At 40.8% G+C, this 16,408-nt stretch overlaps 1 protein-coding gene across 2 annotated transcripts in view; it reads right to left on the bottom strand.

The window, feature by feature from the left end:
- Positions 1-16,408, bottom strand: part of TSHR (thyroid stimulating hormone receptor) — a 55,553-nt gene that overhangs the window by 30,172 nt on the left and 8,973 nt on the right. For both annotated transcript variants that reach the window (XM_061367543.1, XM_061367544.1), the window contains exon 2: positions 117-188. In XM_061367543.1, the coding sequence (XP_061223527.1) occupies positions 117-188 (72 nt within the window). The remainder of the gene's footprint in view (positions 1-116; positions 189-16,408) is intronic.

Below are 16,408 nucleotides of genomic sequence, written 5' to 3'. Positions count from 1 at the left end.
GGTAGCAAAGGTGCTAGAATATTTTCATTTCAGAAGATTCTACACAAAGAATTTTGAAGAAGAAAAGTGATTTTAAATAAGAGAGCTAAAAGAATAATATCAGAAACAGAACTTACATCCTAGAGATGTTGGGGAGATTGGAAAAAGCATCACTTGGAATTGTTCTTAGATGAGTCTCCATAAACCTCCTATAAAGATAAAAGTTTGGCAGTTAATATCCTTTGGTAAGCACAAATTGATATTAAAACACAACTCCAGCTCTGCTCCGATACTTCTATTCTTCTCTTTTCCCAGTATTTCCATCTTTGCCTCATTCCTATTTCTGTTTCATTACATGGCTTGGTTTGCTGGTATGTTCCCTCAATTTAAATTACAACCTTCTGCATCTTCTCTCGTAGGAACTCAGCCTTCAGTGGTAATGATGGACCTTCCAAAGCTCCAGAGCATGATCAGCAAACATATTTTCCCATTGAAGTAAATGAAGGAGTCAAGAGTTTAAACATACTTTTAATGATTTCAGGCTCCATAAAGATGCCACATCCTGTATTCTGAGAAAAAAACCCAGATATTCCAGCCAAAATTGAATTAGAGCGATTGCATGCTACCTTCACAGAATTCTCCATATACTTTGTAATAAGGACAACATTCTTCCTCCCTAAGCTTCTGATGTGGGGATGGCATGTACATTGTTATTTTTTAGCTTAAGCCCATTTAAAGATGCTCTTCCGGAGAGAAAATAATTATGTATTTTACCCATCTGCAAGAGGTTTCAGAAAACCAAGCAATATTTAAGGAAGATAGATACTTTTCAACAGCAAAGTTCTTAATGGAACGAATCCTTAGCAAACTGACTCCTCAAAAAAATGGAGGAAATACTTTGGGAAAATAGCCTCTACTGTCATTTAAATTTACAATTACAACTTCTCATTGCTGGGTGAGGCGATCTTTGGTTTTCCAGTACATCTGGGAATACACTTACATAATTTATAGTCAATGAATAGTCTGAAGAATAACCAAGAACAAATGATAAGCTTTTCCCATAGGTTCTCTTTTAAGAATAGCTCAACAGAAAATAAATTAGCGTGATATCCTCATTCTGTTTTTTGTTTCATGATGTGAAGTATCTGATTATAGTAATTATATTTGGTTTACAGAGACTAAAATGTTGTCATCTTAAGATTTATCAAGGTTCTGGAACCTGCATATAAGAAATAAAAATATCTGTAGAAATCCATCTTGATTAAAAATATAAATTAAGACACCATACGCTACTATCACCACAAGGCTCTGTCTACTTCCCAAGTATACCTCTCCTACTCCATATACTTGTTACAAGAACGAGCAAGAAGAACCTAGACTTCTATGTTTCCAACAGTGGATTGATGTTTCCCCTGACTTTAATCCACCCAGCTCCCACCCCCATCAAACCCTCAACAATGGGAACGCCAGTTGCTTCAGAGGTATACTTGCCTATTCCCCTGCACCTGTAGCACCTTGACACCCATGCCAGTCCTCTTCCATCCCTCCTCCACTTCATGCTACTGCTTCTTTCTATTATCACAGTCCTAGACAAAGTATTTGTGAAAAACAGCTGCTTAGTCCAGCCCATCCTGCTGATCTTACTGTTGTGTTTTAACATCTGTCTGTATTTCCAGGCCTTTGAGATAGCTGACACAGTACTAAACCTATCACTTATTCATAATTCCATGTTCTAGAAAAGCAAGAATTTAAACACAATCTTAAGTCTCTTCTTAACCTCCTGCTTTTATGTCAGATATTCATCCCTCTCCATTTTTGTCAGATAATGAGCAGAGTCAGACGTATCATTCCTGAGCTACATATGGGCTAAGTAAGCTCACATTAATCTTGTATTGACATACTTGGAATTTACACATCCCATCAGAGAAGTCTCGAAATTCTGGATAGTATTTATGAACCAATTATATCGAAGTTGCTGTATTATGAAATCACTCTGCATTTATAAATTTCTAGACAAGGCTCCTGATACGTCAAGAATAAACAAAACGAATGTAGACTTAAAGGCTACATTTTGAGTGAATGTCTGGTGAATGGATTACGTGGGCTGTAAGTGGGAGTATATTTCTTCCTATCTCTGCTAGAGCTTAAAGATACACCAACATTCTGCAAGTATGACAAAAAGAAAACATATGGGTATGTTTATAAGCATACTGAAAGGAATGAGAGACAGAAAAGTGTAAGTAGAAATAAATCTTAGGCACAAGAAGGGAAGAAACAGCCCATTTCAAGATAAAATTCAGTTGTGAGGTGAAACATATTAAAGTTTGTCAGCTAAAACACTCCAAGTTGAGGTAATACACCTACTACATAAACTTACCAGACACATGTAGCATGTATACAATCATAGAATAGTTATGGTTGGAAAGTATCTTAAGATCATCAAGTTCCAACCCCCCTGCCATGGGCACACATCGCACAAAAACATTCCACCCAAGGCTTCGTCCAACCTGGCCTTGAACACCACCAGGGATGGAGCATTCACAACTTCCCTGGGCAACCTATTCCAGTGCCTCACCACCCTCACAGTAAAGAACTTCCTCCTTATATCCAACCTAAACTTCCCCTGTTTAAGTTTTAACCCGTTACCCCTTGTCCTATCACTACAGTCCCTAATGAAGAGTCCATCCCCAGCATCTCTATAGGCCCCTTCAGATACTGGAAGGCTGCTATGAGGTATCCATGCAGCCTTCTCTTCTCCAGGCTGAACAGCCCCAACTTTCTCAGCCTGTCTTCATATGGGAGGTGCTCCAGTCCCCCGATCATCCTCGTGGCCCTCCTCTGGACTTGTTCCAACAGTTCCATGTCCTTTTTATGGTGAGGACACCAGAACTGCACACAATACTCCAAGTGAGGTCTCACAAGAGCAGAGTAGAGGGGGAGAACCACCTCCTTCGACCTGCTGGTCACACTCCTTTTGATGTAGCCCAGGATGTGGTTGGCTTTCGGGGCTGCAAGTGCAAATTGCAGCTGGCTCATGTTCATTTTCTCATCGACCAGCACCCCCAAACCCTTCTCCGTAGGGCTGCTCTGAATCTCTTCTCTGCCCAGCCTGTAGCTGTGCCTGGGATTGCTCCGACCCAGGTGTAGGACCTTGCACTTGTCATGGTTGAACCTCATGAGGTTGGCATCAGCCCAATTCACAAGTGTGTCAAGGTCCCTCTGGATGGCATTCCTTCCCTCCGGCATATGAACCGAACCACACAGCTTGGTGTCATTGGCAAGCTTGCTGAGGGCGCACTCAATCCTACTGTCCATGTCACCGACAAAGATGTTGAAGAAGACCGGTCCCAACACCAATCCCTGAGGGACACCACTCATTACTGGTCTCCAGTTGGACGTTGAGCCATTGACCACAACTCTTTGTGTGCGGCAATTCAGCCAGTCATCCACGGAGTGGTCCACCTATCAAATCGATGTCTCTCCAATTTAGAGACAAGAATGTTGTGTGGGACAGTGTCGAACGCTTTACACAAGTCCAGGTAGATGACATCAACTGCTCTGCCGCTGTCCATCAGTTCTGTAGCCCCATCATAGAAGGCCACCAAATTGGTCAGGCAGGATTTCCCCTTAGTGAAGCCATGCTGGCTGTCACCAAGCACCTTGTTGTTTTTCATGTGCCTTGGCATGCCTTCCAGGAGAATCTGCTCTGAGATTTTGCCAAGCACAGAGATGAGACTGAGTGGTCTGTAATTCCTCGGTTTTCTCCTTCTTGAAAATGGGGGTTATATTTCCCTTTTTCCAGTCATCGGGAACTTCACCTGACTGCCATGATTTTTCAAATATGATGGCCAGCGTCTTAGCAACTTCATTTGCCAGCTCCTTCAGGACCTACAGATGGATTTCATCAGGACCCATGGACTTGTGTACGTTCAGGTTTTTAAGATGGTCTCAAACCAGTTCCTCTTCTACAGTGGGCCCAAGGTCTTCATTCTCACAGTCCCTGCATCTACTTTCCAAGACTTGGGTGGTGCGGTCAGAGCCTTTGCCAGTGAAGACCGAGGCAAAAAAGTCATCCAGAACCTCAGACTTCTCCAAATCCTGTGTAGCTAGTTCTCCCGATAGCTTCCAGAGGGGGCCTACGTTCTCCCTAGTCTGTTTTTTATTTGTTACGTACCTATAGAATCCCTTCCTGTTATCCTTAACATCCCTAGCCAAGTTTAATTCTAACTGGGCCTTAGCTTTTTCTAACCTGGTCCCTAGCTTCCCGGACAACATCCCTGTATTCTTCCCAGGCCGCCTGTCCTTGCTTCCACCTTTTATAAGCCTCTTTTTTCCTTCAGAGTTTCCTCAGCAGCTCCTTATCCATCCAAGGAGGTCTCCTGGCCCTCCTGCTGCACTTCCTTCTACCTGGGATGCAACACTCCTGAGCTTGTAGGTGATCCTTGAATATCATCCAACAGTCTTGACCCCCCCTGCCCTCTAGGGCTGTATCCCATGAAACCTTACTAAGGAGGTTCCTGAAGAGGCCAAAGTCTGCTGTTTTGAAGCCCAGGGCAGTGAGCTTGCTGCACGCTCTTCTCAGTGTCCTGAGGATCTCAAATTCGTCCATCTCATGATCGCTGCATCCAAGGCTGCCCTGGAGCATCACATTTCCAACGAGCCCTTCCCTGTTGGTGAGCACAAGGTCAAGCATGGCACCTCTTCTTGTTGGTTCCTTTATTACTTGCAGAAGGAAGTTGTCTTCCACACAATCGAGGAACCTCCTGGATTGCTTGTGCCAGGCTGTAACATCGCTCCAACAGATATCAGGGTGGTTGAAGTCCCCCATGAGAACAAGGGCCTGTGAGTGTGAGGCTTCTCCTATCTGTCTATAGAGTGCTTCATCCACAGGTTCTTCTTGATCAGGCGGTCTGTAACAGATCCCCACAGTAATGTCTCCCATTGCTGTTCTCCCTTTAACCCTGATCCACAAACTCTGTTTACTGATCACCTGTCCCCAGACAGTTCTGCAATCTCCAGCCTATCCCTAACATAAAGCGCAACTCCTGCTCCCCACCTGCCAGGCCTGTCTTTTCTAAAGAGCCTGTAACCTTCCATTCCAACACTCCAGTCACAGGAGCCATCCCACCATGTTTCTGTGATGCCTATTATATGATACCCCCATAGACATGCACATATCTCTAATTCCTCTTGTTTGTTCCCCATGCTATGGGTGTTTGTATAGAGGCATCTGAGCTGAGGTCCAAATGAAGCTGGCTCATTGGCTGGAGCAGCTGGAGTATCTCTACATTGCTCTGAGCATTTATTATAGGTGTTGGTAACTGACTGGGTGTGTTGGGATGGAATTATGCCCCACTTTCCCCAACACGTCTAGTTTAAAGCCTCCTTGACCAATTGGCAAGCCTCCTACCAAAGCTACTAGACCAGCTCCAATAGCCCCCAGTAGACCTGGCCTACAGACTTGGGTCCTGTGTTCAAGACACCCAAACCCCTGATTTTGGCACCGCCCTTCTAACCATTTATTAACCTGGCTAATCCTCCTAGCTTTTTTTAGGTCCTCCACTGTGTCCTAGAGAATAGACGAAAAGACTATCTGAGCTCCAGAGCCCCTAACCACCCCTCCCAGGGCTCTGTAGTCCTTCTTTATGTTCCCCAAGCTACTATTGTCTATATCCCCAGCACCCACATGTATCACCAGAAGCCGTGGGACTTACTAGAGCAGGCAGTCTCTCTGCCACATCCCTGATCCATGCCCTTGGTAGGCAACAGACCTCCCTTGAGACTGGGTCAGGCCGACAGACGAGTGCTTCTGTCCCTTTCAGAGTCGAGTCCCCTACTACTACAACCTGCTTTTTCCTGGCAGCACCAGTGGAGATCTTTATCAGTGTATCAGCCAGTTGTTCATGGTGCAAGTGTGTTTCCTCATGAGCCCCCTACAGGACAGCAAAGCGGTTCTGGGTGGGGACAACAGATTTAGGAGGAAGTCCCTTGCTTTTAATTATCCTTTCCCTCCTTTTTTTTTTTTTTTTTTTTGTTTGTGTGTGTGTCACCAATTCCCAGCTTCCCCGATAACGGCCTCCTTCTTTCCTCCATGAGCTACAGGGGAAGCTTGAGGCCCCTGCACAGTTTGGGCCAGGAGCAAGCATTCCGGCTTCCTCTCAGCTACCCTGACATCTTTCAGCCTGTTAATAGCATCCTGCAGCTCAGCCACCTGCTGCAGGAGAGCCTCCACCAGGGAGCACCGAGTGCAGCCCTGCCCATTGTGCACCTTTCCCTCACCAGACCAGTGCAGGCACTCTCTACACTCCGAGCTCTGCACTGCAGCCTCCCCTCTCATCGGCTCTGTCTGGGTGCCTACCCTGGCCGCCGCCGGGGCAGCCAGAGCAGAGCTCCCAGACCGGGCCCATGTCGTATGACGAGTGCTCACCATCCCGCTCGCCTGCCCGCGCTAACGGCAGCGCAAGCTGCCTCGCCGCGCTCTGGTGGCCCGCGCTCCCTGGGGCAGGTTTTTACCCATTCAGGGCTGGTGCCGCTGCTCCTGGCTTCGCCCCCTGTGAGTCCCTGCTCGCGTCAGCTGAGTTGCCTGCTCCTGGGCAGGTCCTGTCGAGGACTTGAGGCCCCCTCGGTGGCTCTGCTCTTGTCGCTCTGAGTTGAGGCTCCTGGACGCTGATCTCCCCCCGCTCTGGTGTTGAAGGCGTCCTCGCTCGAGCTACTCACCTCAGCAGAGTATTTGATGCTTGTTAGCTGCCATTTTTTAACTAGTTTTTTGTCTTAACAGACCACCTGAGTTCAGAGTCAGTGATTATGCAGACCGTAAACTGGAGTGAATGCAACAGGCCTGGAGCAAGGGCCAAACTTTAAAGCTAACCTTTGTGCAGAACCACCCACAAAGCAACAGCTTCCTCTGAGTTTTACAAACCTGTGGGCTGATGCGCTGTTGCTATTTTAAGCTAGCTCCTAAATCAGTGTAAAACTTTGCAGAAAAAAATCAGTGCTTCAGTTTCTGTTTGCCAAACGTGAGTCTGGGGAATTACTAGCTGGGGGCCATGAGTATGTAGAAGGCTGTGGGATGGACAGTAATTCTTAGGAGTGGGAAGAAGAGAAGCTGATGAAATTCGCAATCAGTGAAGTCTATGATGGATCACAAATGAGAGTCATTTAAATAAAATAGTTATAGTTTAGCCCAGTCTAACTGCATTTAAAGATCACAAGCTTACCAACTGTCTTAAAAGTCCAGTATTCAGCCAGCCACTGTATCTTCATGAAGGAAGTAAGCTTTTTTCAGAAAAAAAGGGAAAAACTTCACTGGGCAAATATACATTATTTTTCCAAGTGAGAAAAAATGTGGCTGTAAGCACATATTTAACAGACTCACTTAATATCCTTTTTATATTAAGGCAAATACAACATACATGAAAATGTTCAATACCATTTAATGAAAAAATTGCGCCTGTGCTACCCTGAGTACTACCATTTATTTCTACCTTTTTTTCCTCATTTAGATTAAAAGCTCTATTAAATCCAGAAATAAACCTTCAATCTTCCTTCCATAAAATTTTTCAAAAAGAAGAACCCAAAGGCTGAGGTCATGTTCATTGCAAGCATACTATCAATATTTGCAAATATAAAAACACAAATCACATTTTCGCTAAATGAAATATTTTTAAAATGGCAATAAAATGTTTCAGAAGAAAATTTCAGGTCTCATAGGGTAACATTTAGTTTGCATTTCTTAGTTTCATAGGTCAGAAAGTTGGTTTGAAGCTTTTAAAACTCTCTTTCTGTTTTTGATACTTGCACCAAAGGTTTAGCCTCTATGTTCCTGAAAGACTCTACATTTCATGTATCAATAAAATGAAACCTGAACTACTGGTAAGAAACTTATTAGACTGCTTGTGCAGAACTTAACATTTTTGCTTTCCCCTGCCCAAACATCTTGTCAACCAGGAATGTAAAAAGTTTTCTTGCTCAAAAATCAAGTACTACAGACACTCACCTAACTGCGAGTTGTTACTTCAAAGACATAAGATTGGTGGCTTAGGCCAGGCACAAGACAATAAAACTAGAATCAGCTCTGTAAACTGAGCAAGTAGCATTAATTGCATTGCAAATAATGATGTTAATTGCCCTTACTATATTCTGTTGTAGCACAATAATTTTTTCTTATTTGGACTACACTTTAAAAAATCTATAAATAGTAATCCATTAAAATACACAATTTACAGGTGGCTTAAAACAAGGCATAAGTAATAATCATAGAAATAAAAAACAATTTCACAAAAATATTCCAATAATAAAGCCATAATTACATCTCAGAAGCCAGGAGTTTCTCACTTCCCCTTGTGCACTTAAGTCAGAATTACAGCATAGCTGATTTTTTTTTTCATTGAACACTAAATACAATTAGAGACAAGTACCAAGGAGTTACAGAAAAATTCAAGTGAAAGTGTTCATAATCATAGTCCTCTTTCAACTGCACATATGCACAAGAATAGAATCTGCTTATGACTTACAGAAGTGATATAGAGAATATAAGGAAGTTAACAAAAAAACTTTGGTAGTTATTTCATTTCTTACGGCTCGCCATTTTCAAACACATGATCTTGATGAATATCAGAACTATGTAGCAACCAGGAAGAGAGAAACACCAAGAGATGTAGAGGCTATTTCACTTGACTGTGGCTACTTCATTTCTATTACTGCTTTGTGTTAGAGCAAAAAAGTCCAGGGGAAAATGTAGGATTTATACACTCCCTTCTGTTACACCTTTCATCTGATAACTAGCACTAACAGCATCCATAATGTAGCCAAAATACTATTAGAGTGAGAATTTACAGGTGTAAATGTGAAAATCTAAAGAAGAAAAAATTCTATTGCTCTTTGGCTTGCTTATTAAATCACTTGAAAGCTTTATTTCTCATTGCAGATGAATTCTGACTCAGTGCTGAAGTTCTTACAATAGCATGAAGGCATAAGTAATGTATAATATATTTATGGAAAGCACTGGTCTTTTAAAAAGATTTTACAACATTTAGTTACAAGCTTCTCAGGACTTTGGGGTTTGTTGTGGGGTTTTGGAAGGTTTGTTTGCTTTCCAAGCCTGAGATTCTGTTCATCAAGGCAGGGCAGCAGCAGAAGGGTGTCTTTCCTGTCACCTGTGAGAGGGTGGTAGGAGGGAACATTCCTTCTTTGAAGAACACTGACCATGACTTCTCCCCTTCCCATTCGCAGTCCCGATGGTTCCACTGTCCCTTCTCATGGACTACTGCTGCACCCAGATACTCAGAAATGGTCGGTAACAAGGGTCCCGACCTCATGCTCAGGCATGCAATAGGCAGAGAAGGAAAACTTTCTCAGTCAGTTGCACCCCCTCTGCAGCCATCCCTGCAGCTACTTCAAGTTCCTAAATAAGGAAGTAAAGAGCATCTACTAGGCCATTCTGGCACTGAGTGGACATTATCTTTTAGCAGGAGCTGGAGGCAAATAGTAAAAAAAAAAAAAAGTGAAACCAACATCATCCTCAAACATGGTTTCACATTTTCTATATTGAGAAATACAGAAATATGTCAAACACATAGATAGATAGATAGATAGATGATTTTAACAACATCCTTAGCAATAACTGTGGTATTGCTTCAGTAAGATCTACTAGGGAATATATATTTTACATACTTAGCCTCTTTATTTTAAAAGATTTTTAAAATATCTGTCTACAAAACATAAATAAATGGGGATCATCCAAAGAATTTCAGATTAAAATAACATGATTTATAATTTAAATTGTGCCAACTATTTAAATTTTAATCATGGCAACTACTAAGGTACAGGTATTTTAATGAACTACTCTCTCCAGAAAAATGGGGGGGGGGGGGGGGCCCCCCCCCACGACAATGACAGTTGGCTATATGTGAAACTAAATAAATTTTACATATTAATATTTCTGAGAAAATTGTAACAAGCAGTGACCTTCCAGCTTTTACAATAATCACAACAGCTGAGATAATGGCTAGGTAAACAATTATTGACACACTAACTTCTAGGATTTTATATCCAACTAAACTCAACACAAACTAAGCAAACAAAAATATTACCTTTTTGATTATTACTATTCTGAAATAAATTCATTATAGTCTTTTAGTGGTGCAAAAATAGCTATAAAAAAGACATTTCACATAGTGAAGTGCGTGCTGAACTTACCAGAAAACGATTACCACCTAGTGTCTAATGCTAGTATTACCAACAAGGTAGAAGTTAGGGAAAGACTGACAGCAAAATAACTCTAAAAGTAGAAAACTGCTTCTGACTATGCTAGAAGACTACATAGCTACATTTATATAATTAACCAGCAGTCCAAAAGATTAACATAAAGTATACATCAAAACTGGCCCAGCCCTGTGAAATTAAAGACATACTAGATCCTTTCAAAATGAAACTGTGCAGGTCAGCATTTGGGATGACTCTGTATTAAAAGTAAGTTCTTAGCACTAACATATCCTCTCCCTACAAACTGAGGTGCATATGGACACTGTCAGACTGACAGGCAAGAAATCAGGTTGGTTACTTGCTAATTTATAGCAAACATAATACACCAAACCACAATGTTGGAGCTTATTCTTGTTCAGTTTGTAATCACCCACTGCTTCTTACTGGAATTCAAGTAAAAAATGAAGACTTTACAGGAAGCACTGGCCCTACTCAATGTTACCTTCTATTTACCAGCAAAACAGTATGTTGCTAATGTTTAACAGATTTCTAAACCAACAGGACTGAAGAAAGCATGACATTTAAATGCTTACAAGGAATAAGTGACAGAAGGGAACCAGAGAGACTACTGAAGAGCAAAACAATAATTTTTGAATATTGAATGCAACTTGGTTTCCATTGCTTATCAGTCATCATGTCAGTAGCATTTCTTGCATGTTTGTAACATTTAAATTTCCTGTCTCATGGCATGGAAAACCATAAAGTGTTGGTAACTATACAAGTGCAAACAAAAAGCCGTCAACATTCTATGATTCCCATTCCCAGCAGAAACAAGTATTACTTCAGTATGCTTTAACTACATACATAACTTGCTCAACAGAAAAGCAGGTGGACTGCAAATAGTTCTTTTGTAGATGCTAAGAAGAGGTTCACTTACATGAAAATACAACACATTGTCACAAAAGGCACTGGTGACATGGCAGGAGAAACTCACTTTTATCCTTTCTTTGTCTGTAGAAATGACTAGTTTTGATCAAGTTAATAGCAAAAAAGTGGTTTACACAAGACTTAAAACCCCAGACGTAAAACCCTCTATTTTTGGAGAAGATTTCGACAGTCATTTAACAGACTGATTATGTAAGTGTTACACACCACAGAATCTTGAATTGCTACTGCAGTCAGTTTTCATTACTTTGTTTTCTTTTGACATTAAATTTCCAACTCATTACACTTCAGAAGCACACAACAGCCTTCTCTTGAGCTGAGAAACAGAGCTTATTGACGTAACTGTAAAAGGGAAGAAAAATATCAAATTTTACAAAATACTGTAACTACAAAGCAATTGTGTAGCAAAACGTAGAGTGTAGAAAAGTAGTTTGTTTCACTCAAGGCCTCATTCCAACGCCAAGTCAATGGGAAACAATAATGATCAGGATTTTGCAAAATCCAGCACTACAGACTCGGGTAGAAACAATGATAGATCCTACAGTAAATTCATTACAATTCAAATTATATGGATAATGAGCTGCTGGCTCATGCTAAAATAAGACTAGTTCTCTATTCATCTGAGGACAGTGAGCGTGATCAGTCTGGATCTAAACAAAGCACCCTAGAGTAATTTTATGGAAATCTTTTGGGCTTGTTTTGAAATAAAAACAAAAGTACCAAAGTAGACAGCAATTATCTCTAGTGTGAATATATATATATAAAAATATATTTCCTTATATGTATATAATGAAAAACAACCTTTTAAACAGCAGTGTTTAAAACACAAGATTAAGTCACGCAACACAGTAAATGCAAGCTATGTTTTCTGATGAATAAGAAGATACTTAAACATACAGTTTGAAGAGTTAGTAAAGGTAATGTAACACTGTAACCTAGCATAGAATCATAGAATAGTTTGGGTTGGAACCAAGGGACCTTTAAAGATCATCTTGTCCAACCTTCTACCCCCCCCGTCCCTCCCCGTCCCCCCCCCCCCCACAATAGGCAGGGACATCTTCAATTACATCAGATTGCTCAGAGCTCCATCCAACTGAATTTTGAATGTTCCCAGGGATGTGGCATCTACCACTTCTCTGGGCAGCCTGTTCTAATGTTTCAACATCCTCATCATAAAAAAAAAATATTCTTATATCAAGTCTAAATCTTAACTCATAAGCTTTCAACCTGTACAATTGTGTGTGATTCAGTAAAGACTTAAACTACATCGATGGCACAATATGAAAACTCTTTCAAGCTTATCTGTCAGTCACAGGTAGTAAGATAGACCATAAAGAGATTGTTTCTGCTCTGACATCTTATGCCTGTCACTCCTATTTTTTTTCCTTTCTTCTATACATTTCACTGGTTACCTAGCTTTATGTGCTTCATATCTTTTGCATAATGACAAAAATTTCTGGACTCCAGACTACCAGATACTTCAATCTTCTATTTTTCTGTAGAAATAGCGCCATTTCGTCTTCTGCCTTTGCCTCTTAGCCCCGGTATCTAAGAAGGACAGTCCCATGGATGAAAGAGTATTTCATGCTTAGACTTCTTTCTGACAACTACTAGTAAAAATAATACTTTCCCAAAACACTGGCCTACCTGTCAACATGTACTGCATCTGCTGACCACCTTTCCAAACAGCCCGTTACCTTGCTCCAACTGCACTTGAGGAGCATGTACTCCAAAGATGATAGAGAAGAGCTGTGTTTCTGAAATGAAACCAAGAATCTATAAATAGCTGCCAGAAAAGATCAAATGGGATTATAAAATTTCAGAAAACAGCAATCAGAAGAGGTTCACTTCTTTCAGGGAAAGAGAGTAAGAACACGGTGTAATTGATGGCTACTACTGTTTCTAATCAGACCAGGGTTAAGTGCCTGTAATTGCTGCCAGCTGCTCAGCAGAGGTTAGAAAAGGCAAGCTGAATGTTAGGAATTATTTAGACAGAAATATAGGATAAAATAAAGGCAATTGTTTTGCCACTAGTTGTGTATATATAGCACCTGCAAAAGAATGGTTAAAAGTACAGAAGGACTTCCATACAAAAAAATAACTACACAGCAGCCACCAGCCTGTGTTTCTCCATATCCTCATTTTTGCCTTACTGGTAAATGTGCGTGATGTTTGCCTTTTTCAGATACCATCAACCTCACTCGATCACCGTGATCTTTCAATGATGATAGAGTGGCTTCACAATGACATCAAGCAGCTTCCACATCACTCTTAAGTGTGTCCCATCTGGACTCATAGATTTCTCTGTCCGGTATGCTTCTGCTGGTTTTGGCTGGGGTAGAGTTAATTTTCTTCGTAGTAGCTAGTGTAAGGCTATGTTTTAGGGTTGTGCTGGAAACAGTGTTTATAAACCAGGGGTGTTTTAAGCTGCATTACCCGCCAGCCAGTTGGCTGGGGGTGCACAAGAAATTGGGACAGCTGGGACAGCTGACTCCAATTACCAAAGGGATATTCCACATCATATGGCATCATGGTCGGCATATAAAGAAGGGGGAAGAAAAAGGAAGGTGGGCATGCTCAGAGTTATGGTGCTTTGGCTTCCCAAGTAACTGCTATGTGATGTAGCCCTGCTGCCCTGGAGATGGGTGAACACCTGCCTGCTGATGGTGAGTGCTGAATGAATTCCTTGTTTTGCTTTGCTTGTGTGCACAGCTTTTGCTTTACCTATTAAACTGTCTTGATCTCAGCCTATGAGTTTTTTCACTTTTACTTTTCTGATTCTCTCCCCCATAGCACCAAGGGAAAGTAAATGGCTGTGTGTGTCTTGGTTGCCAGCTGGGGTTAAACCATTATAGTCCTTTTTGGAGCGTAACATGGGGCTTCAAGGTTTTGAGATAATGGCAGATTTGATTGGAATGTACTAGATCAAATTTATAGCTCTTATTGCTTGTTAACTTTTAATTGACAGGCTTCTCTGCTTGCCATGAGACTTGCTTGCCTTACTGTGTATTAGTCTATTGCTTGTTAGTAGCTGCTTTTTGCCTTTGCTGCTTGTACTGTTTATCATCTTACTCAGCAGTGCCTGAGAATGTTTTGATAACAGCAGCGGGGATGCACCTGAGCTGGCAGATGGCCAGGCCATCACTGCTGTTTCTATGTTGCTGTGTTCGGCAGGGTGGAATGTGAGTGTTCCAATTGAAAGGACTGTGACCTGTGAGTGAGTCCATGTGGGAGCAGAACACCCCACAACATCTATGGCTGTGAATAAGTCCATACCAGAGCAAGCATGTTGAAACAACTGTTGGTATGGCTATATCTGTGCCATAGCAGGTATACCTCTATGCTGGAGAAGTACACCTCAAAGCATCAGTGGCTGTGCATGAGGTCATGCTGGAGCACCTTAAAATGAGTGGCTCTGGAGAAGCCCAAAACAGAGCAGGCACACTCCGGAGGGACTGCAGCTATGGGTAATCCATGCTGGATCAGCTATCTGCTCTTGGTCAATGTTCAGGACAGGATCTTAGGTGAAAAGGAGCTTTCTTTATGACCCAGTACAATAAATTTTAAGTTTTATGCTCCTGGACACTCTAAAGAGTTAGTACACATACTTGTCCCCAGGAACTAATGAAGTTAGCTGCTTTCAACTCAGACCCATCAGTCAAAAAGGAGATGCTCACCAAAACAGTTTAAAAGACTTGATGTTAAAAAATGTAGTTTTCTCCTTACCCATTTAATAAGGGAGTTTCCACAAATTGTAATATAAACTAGGACTATATGAAATATAATTTTCCTGCAGAACCTCTCTGAGTGGTTAAATTCCTCTCCCTTCCTCCACAAGGGCTGATGCAGCTTGGGGAAAACGAAAGTCTCTGTCACAACAATAAAGTGAACAAAGGTTAAAAAAATGAAAGTCTAGATCTTAACACAGGATTAGAAAAATAATTCAATTCATTCAGTTACAAAGAAAAAATTATTCAAGGGCTTCCTCAGAAGCTATTTTCATTGCAATGTTTTGTCATGCCTCTGAACATGACTGCATTCATTCAACTGAGGATGAAACAGTTCTGATGGCAATTTTGAAATTTGTGTAGCCCAGAAGAAAAAGTTTGTTCCTGGTATAATTTTGAACATGCATCTCTATGTTAATTATGAAATTACAACTCTGAGCAACAGCATTAGCTTTTTTTTTCTGGTGGCCAGGAACAAAAATTGGTACCATAGATCCACAAGAGGAGAATCTTGCCCTTTTCCTCCAAAATGATGTCTTCTTTTTCTACCTAAACTTTCTTCTATTTACATATGGTTACAGCATTTTTTCAAGTTTATTTTTTATGTTGATTTTCTTGATTTCTCTATCAGTCTGACATATGGATTAAAAAGTTGTTGCAGTACAGAGGCCAGACTCCCAGACTGTGAAAGTGTTTCAGCAGGTCCTGTTTGCACTACAGACTATTTGAACCATGTCCTTTTAAAGAACTCTTTGTATGTTTATTTGGGAATAAGGAGGGAATTTGATTAAAATATCGCTAGCTGAGCAGGGACTATAGAACAGCATGCTTTTAGTTACTAATTTTCTTTACATTTCAAATGTAAATGAAGAAATTTCCTGCTGTTCCATTTGAATAAAAAAGTTATATCTGGTTCTGTGAGACAAAGTCTGAGCTCATATGTGACAGAAAGGAAACAGGATTTAAAAACCTCAAAGGTCTTTATAAACAGTCAGAAATACTTTAAATTTAGAAAGATCTCTGAAACCAAACTTTTGTACATAGACAAACACTGAAAGCGCACAGGGAAATGTAAAGAACCATTCATAATAATACTCTTAAATCCTTCACCAAAGGACTTTTAGAAATAAAACTACACAGGAAGTTACTTCAAAACTGCTTGAATTTCTACTGAAAACACACATGAACAGTCATTTTGGTTTCATATTTGTTTAGCTTAAATGTCTTTCATTATAAATCACAACAGTGGCAAACTCTACCTTAGGGAAAAAACACAACATTCCAGACATATGCATAAATTATATATGTTATTATATGTTATTAGATATTATATAGCTTTCTACTGCCTTACAGATGCCCATGTTTGTCTATATCTGTATGCAGTCATATGTTACTTCTGCAGGCAAGAACCATTAATGTTCCGTCCCTGGACAATGCCCACAGTTATAGGATTTTGGTCCATATATTACAGTAATATAGACAATGGATAAAATAATGAATGTAATTTGAGTGATTTTTCCTATTTGAGGAGTGTAAGGAATGGGCTGGAATTG

This window comes from Neopsephotus bourkii, unplaced genomic scaffold (assembly GCF_033783945.1).
Source record: "Neopsephotus bourkii isolate Nb327-2 ecotype Australia unplaced genomic scaffold, CSIRO-AGI_Nbou_v1 NB_1376, whole genome shotgun sequence".
Lineage (NCBI taxonomy): Eukaryota > Metazoa > Chordata > Aves > Psittaciformes > Psittacidae > Neopsephotus > Neopsephotus bourkii.
The sequence above is the reverse complement of the archived record's forward strand: the minus strand, read 5'-3'. Positions and strand labels throughout refer to the sequence as shown.